At 37.0% G+C, this 20,252-nt stretch overlaps 1 protein-coding gene across 1 annotated transcript; it reads right to left on the reverse strand.

The window, feature by feature from the left end:
- Nucleotides 1-1,411: 1,411 nt before the first annotated feature.
- Nucleotides 1,412-20,105, reverse strand: LOC763141. The gene is made up of 19 exons (XM_031000237.1): nt 19,454-20,105; nt 18,955-19,123; nt 18,228-18,471; nt 17,401-17,702; nt 16,509-16,817; nt 15,040-15,189; nt 13,131-13,433; nt 12,497-12,658; nt 10,887-11,096; nt 10,168-10,298; nt 9,472-9,632; nt 8,168-8,310; nt 7,550-7,740; nt 6,884-7,001; nt 6,245-6,438; nt 5,604-5,762; nt 4,872-5,084; nt 3,616-4,226; nt 1,412-3,200 (listed from the first exon to the last, which is right to left on the reverse strand). Exons 1-19 carry the CDS (start codon nt 19,730-19,732, stop codon nt 2,915-2,917), a joined length of 4,335 nt encoding a protein of 1,444 aa, XP_030856097.1. The 5' UTR covers nt 19,733-20,105; the 3' UTR covers nt 1,412-2,914.
- Nucleotides 20,106-20,252: the final 147 nt, after the last annotated feature.

Consider the following 20,252-nt stretch of genomic DNA (forward strand, 5'->3'; position numbering starts at 1 on the left):
CATGGTAGTTTTATGATCAAGAAGTCTGGCATGTGAACTGTTCTTCTTTACATTTTTTTTACATGAATAGTTTTTGAAAGGTCATATGGTCACAAATATAGCATTCCTTTCTTACTGTTTGATATAATTTGTCTGTCATTGTGGAATAAGTATCACAACGAATATTTGTCGATTTGAAAACTGAAGAGAAGTTTTTTTAGTATGAATGATATCATGTATTTAAATTGTGTTGTACAATGTTGTAAATATCAAATTTCAAATGTAACAGAGATATATAAACATTGTTTTATACCATAGACTAAATTGCATGAAATATAATCTAAAGAATGCATGAAGAAAGAAGCATTATTTAATTCTAAACTGAAGCCTGAAGCCAAATATATACTTATTGCAAGAAACCATTTATTCTTAAATATAACACTGTATTACTACATGTACTTGTGTGAAGCCCAGAAAGATTTTTTAAATCACTGGTATGCGAAATAAGAGAAAGCTCAGTATCATCCCAACATTGTTTTATCTGGTCATCTGAATTTGTAGTCAAATCAAACAATCGATTAAGTTCTGAAATATTAGACAAACTCTTTAACTTCCAAAACTTGAAGAAGAAAAAAAAATTGCCCTAAAATATAAAAATATAGTAGATGCAGAAGATTTTATCAATTTTGAGTAAGCTTTACAAGAGTACATTGTGCAATCCACTGTTTTAATGGGGAAAATTGGTGAAAGAAAAGAAAAAACAGTGCTTTTGTAATAGAAAGTGTGACCAAAATGAAGACATTATTTGTTGGCCATTGTATTGTTTATCACAGTAAGTTTGTTTAAGTCCATTGAAAAGGAGAGACTTTATTTGAGAAGTTTTATCGCTTTCACCCTAATGAATTTTCTTCAGAAATATGTGTGATAATTGAGTATTTCATTGTACTCAACCACTACCACCATCCCTCCCCCCTCTACGAAAAATTCTTAATATACACAATGTATAACATGCTTACCATGTGCAACATACAGTGTATATTGTAAAGAACCACTTTGCCAATTTCTGTACAATATTTTTGTACTGGTTTCTACTCCCATTGTATTAGGTCAAGATTATGGACACTTTGATGGAAAATATGTTACTTTAGAAAGATATAGAATCTGTATTTTCAAGGAAGATGCAGTCTTTATTAAATGCTTGAAATAAAGAGACAAATGAATGCAATCGGATATGTTTTTGTTAGCATTTCTTTTATTACATATACTGTACAAGGTGTGCTGGAAATGTATGAAGCTCTAAAAATGGTGGGTCAAAGTTAGCACTGTGTGTAGCATCATCAAGGTGACATGCAATCATACAACAACAAAAAAGATTTATCTAAACGATGGAAGAATATACTGATAGGCGATTCAGTGCATCTATTAAATGACGGGCTATGATGCTGAACATCCTCATTTTAAATAGATTCGTTCAGGACATAACACATGTCAAAGTTGAAGAGGATGCTCTATGTTCACAAAAGGTTTCACTTTCCGGAATAGACTTACTTCGACAAAAAGTATTGCACCAACATTTTAAAGTTATATAAGGAAGAATCCAAGTGCATATGAAATATATTAAGTAAATAGTTATCTTTTAATTTCAAGCTAATATATGACATTTTTAAACGAGATATGAATGGAAGCAATACATTCTATGTGTGTTCAGGCAATTAAACAATTTCAACAGCTGTGCATAAATAAACAATGGACGGAAATTGAAAAATACATATGTTGCAGGATCAAAAGGTTTCATGGAAGTGAAAAGTTCAAGAAAATATTCCACTCTTATAGAGTATCTCATTCATTATATAATATGTACATTATACAGAAATATATATTCAAATCTACATATTTAATATAACAATATACATAATTTTTACAAATATATACAAATCTACATTTCTCATGATATCAATACTTCAGTTACTTCAGAGTAACTTCAGTTATTTCCCCCAAAAGTATTCAAGATTTTTTATGCCATTTTTATGTAATGTGCAAAGCTACAAGACGCAATTCAGAACGTTTTTACGTTGAATTTGATGATGATATATTAAGCTGCGTTTCTAAAAGGATAGTATGAAGACTGTAATGGAAGAAACATGATGATGGCATAAACCAATCAAAAGATGGAAAGGCAAAATTTCAAAGTGATTGCTGCATTAAACTTTACACTGCTTATCATCTTTTTAATCCACTGCTTGAGACTCTTCAAGCTGATATTGAAGAGATGATGAAACATCAATATCTTTCTTTCCAACCTTCTTAATCAAATTGAGTATGTGTGAAGGCACAAAGCTTGAAGTAGAACAACTTTTATCAAATATTAGAGTTCACTTGAAGCAATAGCATACAGTGGAATACAAATAATTGTCAGAAAAAAAGATCTTCTTGAAGATCCATTGAATATTGTACTTGTATGGCTGCTACCATGATATATAAACAATACAGTAGAGCTCTTTGAAATAATTTATTATTCCTGACAATTCTTTCCACAATACTATCACTTGCACCTTAGTAATCTGAAACATTTGAACTAAGTTTGGTACGACTGAAAATCAGGCACATTGAAAATATAAACAGTGAGTTCAAGTTCTCTACATCTCAAGACTATTCTAATTGTATTCTTTGGAAACTCTTCTCCTTCAAATTGAATTCCATGACCTCCATGATCTATAACTTGCACCATAAAAACTTGAAGCATTCATGTCACTTTAATAGTAAAGGCACATTTATATCTAACATTAGTTGCTGGCATGATATGACTGTTGCAATAGCATTTTTTAAACGATATCTTCCTAAAATTCCTTCCCCTTGCACCTTCAATGGATGAAGTATTCTTTTAAAAGGCCAAGAAAACAGACAAATTGATATTATCAACTTTTAAGATAACAGTCTACATGGCCGACTCAAGTACTTTCTTCTTCTGCGTCACATTCTTCTGTGTTTCGCCCATGGCTAGGAACTTCTCCCTGTCGGGGTAGTAGAACTCGGTATGAACGTGGGCAGGGTAGATGCCTGGTGGGGGGTTCCGGAAGCATTCGTTGCCCGGTCTTGGCTTGCTGGTCTCGGCTTTGTAAGGCTTAGAAGGCAGGTTCCTGAACAGGTGATTGTCCCTCTCTGAATTGATGAGTGGTCGGATGAGACGCTTGTGAACAGGTCCTCGATCCTTGTGGTAAAGTCTGTCCAGTGAGTGAGACGAAAACAAGGGCAAAGATGCAATCAACATTTCAAGTGGAAGAACCGAGGAGGATGGGGTGGTGTGAATATCTACAGGTTGACTTTGGGTGACTCTTTAATTATTTAACATAAAAACAGTACAGATGTATTTTTATTTTTATCTTTGCATTCATTCATTGTTCATTTAGCAATTCACATCGCCGTAGAGGCTTGAACAATACTGTATTCAACTTTAAAAGATAAACAGCATGTTTACATCTTGTTGTAATTTCAAACAAAATACTACGATCCTTAATATTTTGATACACTGTTTTGATACATTTCCTGGGAAATTTCTCTTGGTACTCTAAACTAGTTTAAAAATTCTCAATGGATATACTTTTGTACATTTTCTAAATTTGTAAGCCCAATATTTACCTGAAATCATATCCTTTGAGTTCTTCAAACTTGGCATGCTCCATATCTTTGATTGGTATCCTATTACTGGACAAGGCTAGGCTGGCATGAGGGAAGGCACCAGGCATGAAGATAGGTCTCTGTCCAAGCATAGATGCTCTATCATCATTCATCTCAGGGATGGGTAGTCCCGCCTCCCTGGCTGCCGTATCAACCGATGGGTTCATGACCACCGACAGAGCCGGCATGTCCTGGAAGTTCGCCTGCCGCAGGGCCAGCTTCTCAGCCTCGTCCTTGAGCAGGCCACGAAGACGATCGATCTGGTTGCTGGACTTGAATCCTTCGGCCATCAGCTCCGTCTCGGTGGCCACCCTGTGGAAGTGCATCTGGGTATCGTAGACCTTGACCTTTGACCTCCAGACGTCTTGCTCGGTGTCCTTGACAGCCTGTTTCTCGGCTTTGAGGGTGTCACCGGCAAGATGGATGGTGATGGGCGGGACAGGTTGGAAGCCGCTCGGGAGAGGTTTCCGCCAAAGGTTCATATCCTGTTCCCGCTGCTCCCATTCATATCGGCTGCGATACTCTAGGGTTGGCTTCAGGACATTGTCGTGCAGGATGTTCTCAATCCAGGACTGTCAATAGAAAATGGGTTTCACATTATTTAGATAAGACAAAAAGCAAAACACACTACAAGTCCTGTTCTAAAATCTCTATTAATAGCTCTTTGATATTTCACATATATAGGTATGAATGACCATATAATTTTTTTTTTTTTTTTAATTTTTTTGTACAGAGAATTGAGATTTTGAGCCAAATACAGGGTTGTCGATATTATCATTCTGTTAAGATCTACCATCCATCAATGGAATACAGAGGATTTCATTTCTGTGCCAAATGCAATCTGACTGGGTTTATATGGAACCTAATATCCCAGAGTTATATTTTACAAGTTAACATTAGAAAAAGCTACAAGAATTAACCTGCAACAAGTATCGATCTTCTCTAAAAGCATATCAAAATCGTATCGATTCCAAAAGCTGCATTCAAATATTCAGACAACACGTAACTACAGTCAAATCTGTCTATAGTGACCGCCAAAGGGAAACAAAAAATGTGGTCTTTGTAGACAGGTTCCTTCAGTGTAAGTTTCAATGAGAAACCATTTTCAAGGGAAACAAAAAAATGTGGTCTTTGTAGACAGGTGGTCACTAAAGCAGGTTTGACTGTATCAAGTAGGATCAAGCTGACCAATCCCATCTTAGTTGTATTCCACTCACCTCCTTCAGTTCATCCCTCCTTGCAGGGTCAGGTTTCTTGGGATGCACGTTGCTCTCCATCGATGCTGGTATCCCTGGATAGACGAAACCATCGTCAGTCTGATACGCGCCCTTTGACCTCTGCTCCTCTGCCTTCTTGACGGCTTCCACGTTGACGGGGACGACGGAGGCGGAGTTGAAATCCTTGCAGTAGGTGAACCGTCTGTCTGGTTCCTGCAGAATCAAAATTTGAAACATAATAATAACAATACTCTGCTTTTATATAGCGCTTTATACATCTATGATGTTTCTAAGCATTTTACAGATATACTATTACCCTCACTATGAACATGACAGACAAAAAAAGCGGACAAAATATACAGTTCAGAATTTCAGAATTTTTATCTTGAACAATAACTATCCTAGATGCGACCCCTAAGGAGATCACTTGGACTTTGGTTTGGGTATCGATTCAGTTTTGGGGCTGGTTTAGTTATTCTAAGGGGAGGGGGTGAAATAAAACAAATGGGTCAAATACATAGAATACATATAAAACAAATCCAACTGAATCTTAAAAAAAAAAAATTGCATTTCAGGGGGAACTGACCAATAATATCATTTCAATTATGGCAATGACAAAGACTTCCAGATGAATTCACAGGGCTAAAATAAGAAGAGCCACTGACCAATCCAAACTTGTTGACATTATTTATCTACGAAAAACATATACATGAAAAAAATATCAATACTTACTTGTGCAAGCTCTTGTCTTAGTAGCTCCTTGGCTTGTTCTGTAGCATTGAGTGTCTGTGAGCTGTAATTATGAGCCACACCATTGACAGGTTCGATGCGAATGGTACGTGGTTTCACCTTCTTAGCTGTGTTCTCTTCGCTTATTTGGTTCACATGGTTCTGATTTTTTTTAAAAGAAATATAAAAAAAAATTAAATTACATTTTCATATCAGCTAATACAATTTAACTCAAACCTTGGGAGGAAAAGTTAAGATTTATTATGCTTAAAAAAGAGTAAAACATCTTTAATGTTCTCTTAAAGTCTAGAAGTTCTCAAAACCGTAAACATTTCCTCACATCCCTGAAAAAGGAGCAATTTTCAAAGATAAAAGAAAGATGGCATCATTTGATTTAACTGATTGAAAAAAATATTTTTCTTGATATATAAGAACAGTAGGTGTTAATTAGTCTTTAATGGTACAGAGCTAAAATAATATTCAATTTGAAGAAGAAAAACCAAGTGATTCAATGGTGAAATTCTTATCAAAACTATTTGCCATAAGCCTTTTATATGATCCATGCAATGCACTTGCAAGAAAAGAGGACAACAAAAAGTTTGTTTGTTTTAATTAAAAAAGAAGGAGGAGGTATGTTGACTTACAATGTTCTCTTTGATGAAGTCATGCATTGGACCCATGAGATCCATCTGCTCCTTGTACATGATGTAGTCTGGATTGTAGATCTCTAGCGGGGTCCAGATCCTACGATGTCTAAGACTGGGCAGGACCTGGGAGGCAGAGTGGGATCGGATGGCATCCTCACTCAGGTATACCGGCTCATCACGCTCCTTCAAATCTGAATACAAGAAATATGTGTGATTAAAGGCATCGTTTAACAATGTTTAATCTGAGATGCATGGCCCTACATGTTATGTCTGTGATATGGTGTAATATTCAAGCCCTAACAAAATTGCACTTCAAAATGATCATAAAGTGCCTCAAGAAAGTAAAAATATTTTAGTGACCGTTTTTACCATAATCATTTTTCCCAATAGACTGTAGCTATGTTATCAAAACCGTTTGACGAAAATCCTTTGTGTTAGTAATTGCCATATACCCTCACGGTGACTATATGGTAGGAATACTCCCCAGGGGGTGGAGATGGTGCACATTGGGCGTTATAATGAATCCGATAACCGGGGAAGTAATATCTGTAAAGTGCTTAGAGACGGTATTTTGTATTCAGCACTATGATAAATCCAGATTATTATTGTTATTAGTAGAATTGTGAAGTAACTCACCTTCAAAGTCAGCTGTAGTTAGAGGAACACCAAACTCTCTACTCAATGAGATAATAGAATCGGCCGAGGGGTACAGGTCATTCTTATTCACATTCCTCAGTTTATCTTGACCTACCAACTGTTAAATGAAAAGAAATGGAATAATTAGCTATCCTCGGTTTTATTCTTACTGTATGAAGAACTGAGCAGTAAGAGTTTTGGAATTATGCATGAGTGCTTCTGTTGAAAAAAAAATATATATCTCTCACTGTTTAATAAATCTTAAAAACATTGGAAATTAATTAAAATTCCTAGTAGACACTGTTCACTAGTCTATTCTGCACAATTAAAGAGGCACAAAACTGCCCCAAAATATGCAAGATAATGAAGGACCAGAACATGCATGTTTCCCTGTATCAGTATGTTTAATCATTACAGGATTTGTGATGCAGTGGCAATCAAAATGGAAATCAAAGAATTCCCACTTTATGCCACTCAGAAATCAAATATGCATGCTCATTAAAATTTAACACTTCCTTTTCAGGCACTGTTTTCAATCATTTCTAGTGTTCAGATATTTCAGAGACAATTTTGTTCAGTCTTGAACCATACCTTAGATTTGTTAATAATAATGGGCATCTCTCTTTTGATCACTACTTAAAGATTGAAAATCTTTGACATCCTTACCTGATCAAGTTTGATGAGTGCCTCAAAGCAAGGCCTTGGCACCATGTCTCTGACGTACAGCAACGGCTGCTTGACGATTACAGACATAGGCTCATGCAGCTTGATGCGACACAGGTCAACATCGAGGGCAGCATACTTCCTCTCACTGAACATCATATCGGAATTGTACAGGGCCTCAAAGATTACTCCATCTGTGAAAAGAAAGAAATATGAGGAGTAGGGCAAGGACATGGATTCATGATAACATTCATTGCTCGATCTGTACATTTAAGCAAAGCTAGGGTGAAGCCGCACAACATCTGTCAATATTGAAATATGAATTGTTATTTAGAAGTTTTCAATGGCTAAAACTATTACAGGAAATGAAAATATATCTTAAATCAGTCATAGCTATATTCTAAGTTTTTTTCTTTCTTTAAAAAAAATATCATCAAAATATAGTACTGTACTACCAAAATATTCTCTAATCTGTCTTTTCAACTATGTTTGCTCAATGCACTATAAAATACTTCATTCAATATTTCAAAATCATATATAAGTGGAATCACTTACATATATACTATGTAAAATGGATAAAAAAAATTGGCAAAATATATACTACAGCAAAAAGATAATTACCTTGTTTTTGTGGTCTTGGTAGACTGGACCACAGCTTGTTGATAGAATAGTCTCTTAGTCCCTCTAAAACAAATATATGTTTCTCTCCATCCAGAATCTGGAAACCAGTCACGATGTCCAGGTCTGAACTCTTCTGCTGAGCCCTGAAAATGAAGAATGGATTACAAAACATTGACGATGAAAATTGTTTGTCAACGTGTCTCTATAGACACATGCTAACTTTTGCAAATCTTTACCTTTGGCAAATACAAAGACTACTATACTATTCTGATTAAATTGAATAGATATACCTTAGGCCTCTGCAAATACTAACGAACCTGTACAAAAGTGTACAACCTCCTACAATGCCATGGTACGCAATATTCAGGTGATATTCAAAAGTATACATTTTGATTAAAAGTTTACTTCAAATTCATATTCTATCACAAATGACAGATGAAATCAATATATTTCAAGACAAATTCAAAATTATTCTTTATGGTACTAGGCTTTCTAATCAGTATGACTTGGAGTCTTGTTCAGGCCCCATCAGAGTGTCACGTGAAAGGATGCTTAATGGAAAGAGCTTCTTCTTCAAAGCAGTATAGGGTAATTTGTTCACAACATTTTCCCCTTCCCTGTAATACCAGGTACGGTTTGAAAAAGCCCCCACATATTAAAGGGTTATTTATAATTACAGTCAAACCTGTCTATCATAAAGCCACCCAAGGGAAACACAAAAAGTGGCTACTGTAGACAGGTTCGTCAACACACGTTTCTTCCAAGAGGGAGGCAATACAACTGACTACTATAGAGAGGTGGTCTTCATATAGAGGTGGCCGCTATAAGACGGGTTCGACTGTATGCCACATATGCATATTCAGTATTGACTCTGATTAGATAGCCCTTAAAGTGAATTGGTACATTGCCTCAGGTTCTGAAACAATATCCTAGATTTAGCTTATGTTGCAATCATAATTATAAACCTGTAGGTCAGTCCGGAATCCTATGAATTATACAAGCCGATCGATCGCCTGTCTGATTATCAAGATATTTATGATTGAAAATCGAAATTTTTCATTTACTTAATTGTTTTTATAACACTACAGTCTATTCGGGAAAATGAGTATGGTAAAACCGCAGTCACTCAAAGATTTTCACTTTGAAGCACAATTTTTTTTAGGGCTTCAATGTTACACCATATCACAGACACTGATAACACGTTGGGCCGCGTTCATCTCAGATTTAACATTGTTAAACGATGCCTTTAAAGAAAGCCTCATGAAGCACAATTAAGAAATGGGTTTCAGAATGGGAGAACTTACGTGGAGAGTTTGTAGGTTGATAAAGCTGCTTCTACGATATGATCTGGTAGATGTCCCAGGTCCAAGGCCTCGGCATTGATTGATATTACTAGTCTGAGAAGCTGGTGAAGGAACTTGGTGTTCTTGTAGCCAAAGACATAGACGAGACAAGAGAATGGGCACTGCATGGGAAGGCAATTAAGGAATAACAATGCAATTAAGTTATAACCAGAGACATTTGGATACGGTACATCAGACCATTACATGATTTCATGATTTGACTTGCATCACAACAGCAATCTTTTCCAATTTTCTTTAAAAGTACAGTCCTCAACATACATGACCAGGGTAATAGTATATATGTAAAGTGCTTAGAGACATTTGTATGAAGCGCTATATAAAAGCAGAATATTTTATTATTATTATTGATTTTAGATTTGAATGAATCACATTGGCTGTCATGGATAAGAATGGCCATGGAGATTCAATATTTCCCTTTCCCCCAACTCCTGGCAGGTTAATCTAGAACAACTAGGCTTGCCATTAAATAGTTGCCATGTCTTAAGCCAACATGTACATCACATCATCTATAAAATACCAAATAAAGCAATAATAACAATAACAAAGAAAATGAAAAATGTATGACATCTGCATTTTTTGCAGAGATCTAACAGCATACACTAAGGTCTTTCATAAAGAACTGGAACAATTTCTTACCTCTGAGTGAGTTTCCACCTCTGGTTTGGATTGCACTTCCTGTGGGGTCGTGATGGCATGTGCGACCTCCAGCCTGACCTTTAACCTCGCCCCTGAATCGATATAGTGACCAACAGGCAATGGCTCATCCTCTGTTGAAGCATAATGGATGGTGAGATGATTACAATGTGAATGCGCTGACCATTTGTATAACAGCAAAGCTAGTTTTTGATCTGTAATAATCTGAACTTATCTTAAAGGTAAAGACCAGTTTTGGAAACGCCCCCCTCTCAAAAAATGAAATGGAAGCTCTTATTACCAATCATGTGAAAGAATATGTTTTGACTAATACGTGATCATACAAATTTTGCAGAGAAACCACCTACTAATTGATATATTTGGTACATTATTATATCTATTTGTACCTGATAGATATAACGCACATGTCGCGTAGTCCCATATACATCTTTCTGTGTACAGTGCTTGTAACTTTACCAAGACTGAGCCAAATTTCTTATCATTTTGAAGATTCCAGAACCTTGCAGTACACACCAATATTTACATGCTAGATGATCAACCTTTTCTGATTGATTCCACAACGTTTCTTTCACAATGCAATCGCATGACCATAACTGGTCTTTATCTTTAAGTTTAAATTAAGTGCCTCAAATTTCTTAATTTTAAAATCCTTAGAAGGTACAATTACTCAATATAAATATGAAAAGTCATTGAGTACTCACTTGGCCCATCAGCTGCGTTGGACACACCCATCAGCCTATTGTTCTTCACACCCCTCCCTAATAGATCAGGGAGGGGGCAGTTATGGATGGGTGATGTCTGGTAGATGATCTTTTCACCAAGGAGCAAGCCAGACAGGTCGATCTTAGCGATGCCGTAAGGATCCCATGGTTTGATTCTTCCCTTGAAAGGATTGTGTGTTGTTCTCTTACCTGAGAGCAAGTATAAAAGACAAGAGTGATTTAGATTTCTTGGGCGTGAACTCAGAGACACAAAAAGACATGCCTTTTAAAAAACTATACAAGGATTTTGAAGCATCTTGTGAAAGGCATTATATGCTATTGATAAGATTTTTTAAAGACAGGGAATGTGTGTAGTTTTTAAACTTTAAAGCAAGAAAATAAAAGACAAGTGTTTTTAATATTTTTAGTACTGACCAAAAGAGTAGCAACACACACACAATTCTTGGGCATAAACTCACAGACTCATACAGACATGCCTTTTACAACTATACGTGTATTTTAAAGCATCTTGTGAAAAGCATTATGCCATTTATAAGATGTCCATCAAGACATGTCTTTTACTTTTTATAACAATACTCTCAAATGTCAGTCAACAAGGAATCGCTAAAAACTATATGAAATGCAAGCACAGCTTTCAATACAAATCCTTTCTGTTAAACATTATTCAACAAAACATCATTAGCACTTAAGCTATAGTCAGGGCCCCATTTTACAAAACTTGTCATCAGTGACAAATGACAGTTTTTGTTATAAGATAGTGAAATCCTTGCTTCTGATTGGTTATCAGTAAATTTGTCACTGATTTTTGTCATTTGTCATTGAAAAAAGGCTTTGTGAAACGGATCCTAGGTCTCACTACACCACCCTTGACAATGTACATCGATCTTAGACATACTTCTTGTAACCACGTACTACTTTGTTGTTGGTGAATTTTGATTCAAATTCAGTTCATACTGGAATCAAAACTCAAAACACTAGGACAAAAAAACATGGATTAAAGCCCCACTGCTACTTGCGCCCTCTATATAGCAAACAATGCCTAATCGATGCCTGCTGGTCCCCCATGATCCTCTTTTTCTTATGTTAAAGATAAACTTTAGTACTGGTAATGCGATTGCATTGTGAAAGAAAAGGTGTGAAAGGATCAGAAACAGTTGATCATGGAGCATGTAAGTATTGGTGTGCACTGCAAGGTTCTGGAATCATCAAAATCATAATAAATTTGACCGAGTCTTGGTAAAGTAACAAACACTCACATAGAAAGCTACATATGGGACAACACACATGCTGTCGGGGATGGTACTACCTTGGTTTCCTTGTCTTTCTATGCTCATTACTCAGCCAGTATACATTTTCTTCCAAAATTGTTTGGCACATGTCATTTATTTGTAATCTTGAACATTCAGTGTAAGTTTCGTTTGATTCTGTGAGAATTATTATTATTTTTTTTTACCAGTACTGGAGTTTATCTTTAATTGAGAGCTGATTTGATGAGATAACCACCTGTCAGTGACCTTACAGGGAGGTCTAATCCCCCCTGGCCAAACTAGTGCAGACAGGCTTTAAAATGTTTTAAAAGCTGTACTTACTTGCTACCATGCCTACATTGCTGATTTTGTCATCCTCTGTATCTTCACCAAACAGAGTTGGTTTCTGTTTGATGTCTTCGGGCCTCCTGTCTCGGTCATGAACCTGGATCTCAAGAGGAGCTCCACGTAGGTACTCCAGCAGCTCGCCCTTAGGAATGATACCTGAAGAGAACACAAAGATGCAGAACACTGAGTTTATTTGGCATATTCAAAGCAAGCATTAAATGGAGAAAGTATGGTTCTTATGCTGTCAAATTTATATTGAATGGCCTTGAGTGGGGTACAAGTGTTTGTAGCATGAGCTGATTTCACAAGTCGGAATGATGAACAAAATGTTTTCAAAGTGACTGCGATATACAGTGTCCTACAAAAGGAATCCATTTCATATCAATCCACATACATTTCATTTAAAGACAACATTCTCTGTTGCATGCGCGTTCCTAAATATAAAACCAAGTCAAAGAGCTTGGATGCCATTGGGTATTAGAGGCATTCAATAACCTATTTCTTTAAACAATATGATCCTATCAATGAGTACCCTCAAACTATTCATGTTTGTTTAGCAACCTTATAACAGACATCACTAAAGCAAGTGATCAATGGAGCATTCTACAGCTGCCTTCATTCAACTCACCCAGTAATTCTACATTGATGTCATCCCAGTAGATGTTCTTACTGTGCTCCCTCCTCCTGCTCTTGTACTCGGATTGCTTGCAGAACTTGTACGACGTATGTACAGGCATACATCTCCTCCCCAGCTCGGCATGGCTCAGCGGCGTTTCAGGCATACCTAAGGCAGAGACTACCTTGAGGACCAAGGGGTTAAGTTCTAATCGTTGGTCTGGGGACATGAGAGGGCCGTCCAGAGATACAGTGATGAAGACGTCCTTGATTCCTACCACAGGTGACTCGAGGCGATTGGTGACGGTCTTCAAATCTACAAAATATTCAAAATTATTATAGCTGACGTATGTAATGAATAACAAAATTAGAATTAAAAATAACAAGAATATATATCTAAATCCAATTAAAGAACAAAATCTTTTGCTGGTAGCCTCTAAAATCAATTACATTAGTAATCAGAAAGATAACACAAATTCTGAACTAAGGAATACATATTTCAAATTTGATTTAATAGATGTATCTGCACACAACAGATTGTTTAAAGCAACAATATTTACCAGAATCTATTATTTCTTTTATCCCATTTATTGTTTTTTTGTTTTTTTAATATCTTCTTTCAATGCCAAGCTAAACAATAGAACCACACTTTTAGCAACTTGTCATGAGATAATAATTCAGGTGCCCCTGTTATTGATACTAGGAAGGTACATGGGGTATTGGGGTTTCACCAGAGGTCAAAGATTTCTTTTCAAAAGTGCATTGAGAATTAATGTACAATGGCAGATCTACAGAGGAATTTTGATCAATATCATTTTGTATTTCTACGTGTTTTCTTTGGATGGTCATATATCTGAAAGTTTCTGCGAACTAGGACATCATCTTTCAACCATTTACAAATTTTGCAAAATTAAAGTTCTCTGCCCTTCAAAAGTGGAAGGTGAGATCATTTGTACAATCAAATTTAAAAACAATTTGGGGCTTTTCAATGCTGCATGTTTAATATAGCATCTATTGTTGCGATAGACATTTCTAAGTGTCTTTGAAATATTGCCAGGAGACTACTTCCTGATCAAACTTCCCATGAGCTATAAACCAATATCCTCTTTCGGGCTTGAAATAAAATGATGGTATTTCCCCGGGATATGGCTCCCATTGTGCCAAATATCACTTACAGTTGCTGTCATAAATGTGACATTTGGGACAAAAAAAGCTAACTTGTCCATTTCTATTACATATGGAAAAGCTAAGACAGATGTTTAGCAGCACCACCGGTGAGCTGAAGCTAAATAAGGGTAAGAGGTTTTTTTTTTCTTTATTTCTATTTTTTTCTTTCCTGTTCCTGATTTTTGCAGAACCAATGACAATTCTTTTAGATTTAAACCGACAATTATGGCTTGGATGATGATCTTTAATCAATGGTGCATGTGTACATTATGTATATTTCAAGATTTCAAGATTTTTTAAGATTTCAAGATAATTTATTGTCATGTAAAAAATATGTAAAATTTGTTTTTAGACATTTGAAGGTGCATACATGTAAATAAATATATAAATACATACAGAATATTTACGTTTTAACATAACATTTAACAATCATCTCAATTTTAAGTATTTTGCATTAAAAGAACAAGATAATACTGAGGGAGGCAGTGCAATTAAAAAGCTTGTTTTGAGCTTGTCCATCCAGACACTTCAACGCCAGAACACCTCTCCAGCTAAGACTCTCCAGCTAAGACATATTATGCATCACTAACAAAAAGTGTGATGATATACACAAATTATTGCCCTGTGGGTAACATGAGGATGCCTCCATGAATTCAAAATGCAACTTCTTGTGCTACTAAACAAGGAACCTTTTCTTTTTAAAGCTGAGAATGAATATAGACGTGGAATGAAGATGAACTACAAATTTGTTTTACCTGCAAAGAGTAGCTTCATTCTGATAGGGATGCAGGCATTGCCATACTTCTTGATGTGTGCAGCATTAGCTGCTGCTGCTTGCTCGGCTTTATAGGATTTCCTCTTGGCTTCTCTCTGCATAGGAGAGTCCTTGAACACCCTCCGCGTACCTGGCAGATTAAAAGTATTAAAATAAGGATAAATATGTAAATAAATAAATCAAAGCCCCGCTGTACTACTTGTAGCTACTTGCTCCATCTATATAGAAAACTTCCCCAATCGGTGCCTGTTGGTCCCCTACGATCCTCTTTTTCTTATGTTAATTGAGAGCTGAGTTAATGAGATAGCCACCTGTCAGTGACCTCACTGGGTGGTCTAATCCCTTTTGGCTGAACTAGTACAGCCGGCCTTTAAGATATCTTCTCTCTTGTATGTATTTGTAATGAGATTAGTCACTATGTCCCAAAATTAATAGTGAAATGGCGCCACCTTGTGACAGACTTGTAACAGTAAAATACATGCAGTAAATGAAGAACCGTGATAACGCTCTCGTGAAGCACATAACCTTGGTGTAACATGTTGTTATTTTATAAGCCTCCTATAAAGTATAATAATATTGTACCTCCTGTATTAAGGATAGGATACTAATAGTATTCATCTTACAATGTTTTTGAAAGGCTACTGACAAATTTTTTTAACGGTTATTCCTCGTCTCTCTCTACTTGACTCTGCAAGTTTCCTGTCTTAGTCTTTGGCTATCTGGATGTTCATTGACCATGCTCCTTGTTTATCCATTCTTATGGCTTAGTTCTCTTTGCATTGTCCTACTTGTAAAAGCTCTGAGTATAATACATGTATATGTTTCATTCTCCCTTAATCTACTGGGAAACTCTCATCATAATGACTGGTCTAATAATGCCTTCAGAATACTCAAGCAGAAGATGTTTTCAATAGACGTGCAGGATGCAAAAAAAGATGCACAATTGAAAACTTGTTACTTGAAAATGTTATCTATACACTTCTAAAATCAGCCAATCATATAAAGCCTTTAATTTATCTAGCCTGCTGGATATAGAACATAATTTTTTTGTTTTTAATTATTATTATTTATTCAGTAAAAACAAAGAAAATCATTGAATACAAAACAAGAGTACATTTGGAAAAGAGTCACATGTTTGTTCATGTTGGCATCGAAAAAGGCAAAAGACAAGACATGAAATGTGGAAATTCATAGTCTATGTAACATGAACATAATCAGACTAAACTTATCAATCATTTGTTTCTACGGGGATTATCAAAATAATAATAATATTTTTGCTTATATATAGTGCTTAATACATCAGGAATGTCCCGAGTTTCTAAGCGCTTTACATTATTACCCCAGTCATCGGATTCTGGCTTGCCCGCACACAATGTATGCACTTTCTCCACTCCCTGGGGAGCATTACAATTCAAGCTACTCGGCTCAAAAGTGTCAGTGATCACATACCTGACCGAGGAGTTCCTCCATCGACTCCATTGACTCCATCTTTTCCCTGCATGGCTGACAAGCTCTCTTTCTTAGCCTGCGTGCTATCCTTGCTGTGTGGAGGTGAGCTGGCTGCTCTCTGGGTGAGTTTGGATGTAGCGGTGCTATCTGCTTTGCTCGTTTTCCTTGCAGATTGGGATTCGTGGTGTGAAGCATGGAGCTTGACTGTGTGTTCAGAAGCAAAAGGGGGCTTTGGCAGCAGTGCCTTGGAACCTTCGTTTGAGTGTGAACGACTGGGCTTTGCATCAGGAAGTAACCTCCCCTTTTCATCTGCAAAACGTGAACGATTTAAGATTAAGATATTAAACATGAACTGATTGGTTATATGGTTCGTAATACATTGAAAAAGGCTGATGAAACAAAATTACATTATTTATTGGATCTATTCTATTCATCATCATCACCACCACCACCACCACCACCACCACCACCACCACCACCACCATCTTCTTCATCATCATCATCATCATCATCATCATCATCATCATCATCATCATCATCATCATCATCATCATCATCACCACCACCACCACCACCACCACCACCACCACCACCACCACCACCACCATCATCATCATCATCATCATCATCATCATCATCATCATCATCATCATCATCATCATCATCACCACCACCACCACCACCACCACCACCACCACCACCACCACCACCACCACCACCACCACCACCACCACCACCACCACCACCACCACCACCACCACCACCACCACCACCACCATCATCATCATCACCACCACCACCACCACCACCACCACCACCACCACCACCACCACCACCACCATCATCATCATCATCACCACCACCACCACCATCATCATACACCACATCATACCTCTTTTCTGGTACTGCTTCATATCTCCCATTTCAGGTGGTCCCTTTGTTGGTACAGGTCTGTCAAGGCACGATTTCCTAGGTTGCAAGGCCTCATAACTCATGGACTGCTTGAGGACCAGAGACCTCACTCCACCTATGTCTTGTGCATCCTCTCCTGGCTTACCGTGGGGCAAGCGGAATGCCTTGGGGCGGTCGAACCGGGCTTTCGGAGCGACCTTCTCTCTAGATTCCCACACCCGTAGCTCTAGGTTATGGTTGAAGAGCTTCAGGAGCACATCCTTGGTGACATGAAGTTTGTGGCTGGGTATGAGAGAGGAAAAATGATACTAGCATCAGTACAGTGATCAAATGTGTTTTTATACTCTAATAAGACCCCCAGAAATGTTGTGATGCATGGACAATGTGACACAGGTCATGGTAACTTTTTTAATTCAAATCTTGTGCATCTTTTGACACCAAGTTTTATGAAAATGGGGCAAAAAAAAATACCCTTACAAAGTCATGTGACATATTATTTATCAACCCAGGAATGGAACATGGATGGGTTCTGTGATTTTTTTTGTCTGTGTAAATTACTTCTGATTTCAATCTGTTTCATCTAAAACATACACCTGGGCCCTATTGCACACAACTTACCATTGATGGTAACTTTGCCATCAATGGCAACTACAATGGAAACCTTGATTTTGATTGGCTCTTGAGCCCTGTTACCATGGTAGTTGCCACTGATGGCAAAGTTACAATCGATGGTAATTTTTATGCAACAGGGCCCTGATGAAGCCTCAAATTAAAAAACTCAACAACACAACGAATCCAACATCTTACCTATGTGACCAAGCAACCCATGTCAGATCTCCCTCCTGCCACGTCTTTAGCACCTTCGAATCATGCTCTGTGTAGATCTTAGCTGCCATACCAAACGTCACCACATCCGTTCTGATGGGCTCGGCATCATCGGGAAGCAGGTAATACTGGCAGTGGTAGTAGCCCTGTGCCTTGGGCGCCTCCACTATCCTCTGCTTCTTCTTCTTCATCACATCCTCCAACTTTGGCATGTCTGGGTCATCCACTGTTGAGGTAGATGAAAATGACATGATATTGAAATGATTACTTTTTCTTACTTACAATGAACAAAATCCAATAAAAGTTGAAAAAGTATTTGGGAAAAAAATTATATAAAAATTAATGCAGCAAATCAGGACGATGAAAAGTTGAACATGGTCAAAATGTAAATATTTGATTTGACAGTACTGGTATATGTATTAGAAAAATGCAATAGGCTAAAATCAACATTGACCTTGGTCTGTTCCAATAACAGATCACTTAATACAAAAATAAAAATAAACATATAAAAAATGGAATTTTAATAGCTTTCAGGCTCATTGACCCTTATCTCAACCTTCTGTAGATGTATAATAAAGGTCACCTCTTCGGCTGAAAGGAAACTTATGGTTCAAACCCCTCTACTAACATGTATTATGAGGGGGTTGAAGATAATTCTGCATTAAATGACAGTCTTGATTGAGTCCTAAATTTGTACTGATCGATATACCTGTTGGTATGGCCTTAGCAATCACAACCGAGAGTGTAACGGTATGTTCTCCTTCCGGTATAACAGGTTCATCTTTCTTCTTCCTGGACCGTCCTCTTCTTGAAGTATGAATGTCAGCCGAACTGAAAGAGTCGGCTGTTTCTGTTTCTTCTGATGTTTCTGTACTTATCTGAAGGAGGGGAGGAGATATGCAAATAATTGAACTGTAACACTTCATGTAAATTTGTACATATAGCTACACATCTGGAGATCTGATAAAGTCAAACTAATATGGAGCATTTCACTAGCCTTGATTTCAATCAACATACTTTGATTGCTATATAAATTTCGTTTGATTTGTGACAACTTGCAAATGGTGGACACATCTACTTCATGTGAAATAAACAAACTTATAAATGGCAATTTTATACAATTATCTTTTACATTTCAAACAGTAATTCACATTTTGCATGCTATATAACAGCTCTCATTAGTAGAAAACAACAAGACGGTTTCAAACCTGAGATCCAGCCTGCTCATCTGATCCTTCCTTCCCTCCATCAGCACCATCTTCCTTTACGCTCTCCACTTCTTGACGGTCTTGGCCACTAGTTTCTGACTTTCCAGCGGTGGAACCACTCCTTTCTTGAGAGTCTGACTTCAAACTTTCTTCCTCTGCTTGAAGGCTTTCTCTCTCTCCTTCTAGGGATGGAATCGAGCCATCTGGTTGTTTCTCACTCTCCCCTTCTGTTGTTTCACTGCCGTTGGACGATTTCCCTTCTTGCTCTGTGGCTGACATCTTGATGTGTTTTTTCTTTTTTCATTGAAGTTTCATGCTTTTATTCCTGATGAGCAGAAAAATGATTTGTTATGGTTCTAATCTTATATACAAAAGGCAAATCTGTTTGCATGTTTTCTCAATTACATATACATTGTTTATTTATCTGATTTACCTGGACGGTTGATTTCAAACAGTACACCTCTAGATCTTGATCAAAATTAAAAGTTAGTCTAGATCTACTCTAGACTGTAATTCCTTTTGCCAGGAAGTCGCAACCAACAACTTTGCCCCCCACTGTTGAACCTATAGTATCAAAACCTTCCTGGAATGAACTCCCCCAGGACATCATCAAGGCCAATACTATTGGCAACTTTGTGTCAAGGGCCTCAAGACAGGATTAATAGCTCAACCAGCAACATCTTTGACTTTATTTAATTAATTTATTAACTTTTTTCAATATCACATCATTTGTTTTATTTAATCACCCTCCACACAAGATAAGTCACATAATTCAAAAAGAAAATAAATTACTGCAATG

The sequence above is a fragment of the Strongylocentrotus purpuratus genome, unplaced genomic scaffold, assembly GCF_000002235.5.
Source record: "Strongylocentrotus purpuratus isolate Spur 01 unplaced genomic scaffold, Spur_5.0 spur5_scaffold_6, whole genome shotgun sequence".
Classification (NCBI taxonomy): Eukaryota; Metazoa; Echinodermata; class Echinoidea; order Camarodonta; family Strongylocentrotidae; genus Strongylocentrotus; species Strongylocentrotus purpuratus.

Excerpts from the sequence above, each read along its gene's own strand:
- LOC763141 (XM_031000237.1), bottom strand. The coding sequence starts at position 19,732 with ATGTCAGCCACAGAGCAAGAAGGGAAATCGTCCAACGGCAGTGAAACA. Across the intron at positions 6,439-6,883 it reads AACTACAGCTGACTTTGAAG|ATTTGAAGGAGCGTGATGAG; the intron begins GTGAGTTACTTC and ends TCTTGTATTCAG. Across the intron at positions 4,227-4,871 it reads GGAGGGATGAACTGAAGGAG|TCCTGGATTGAGAACATCCT; the intron begins GTGAGTGGAATA and ends TTCTATTGACAG.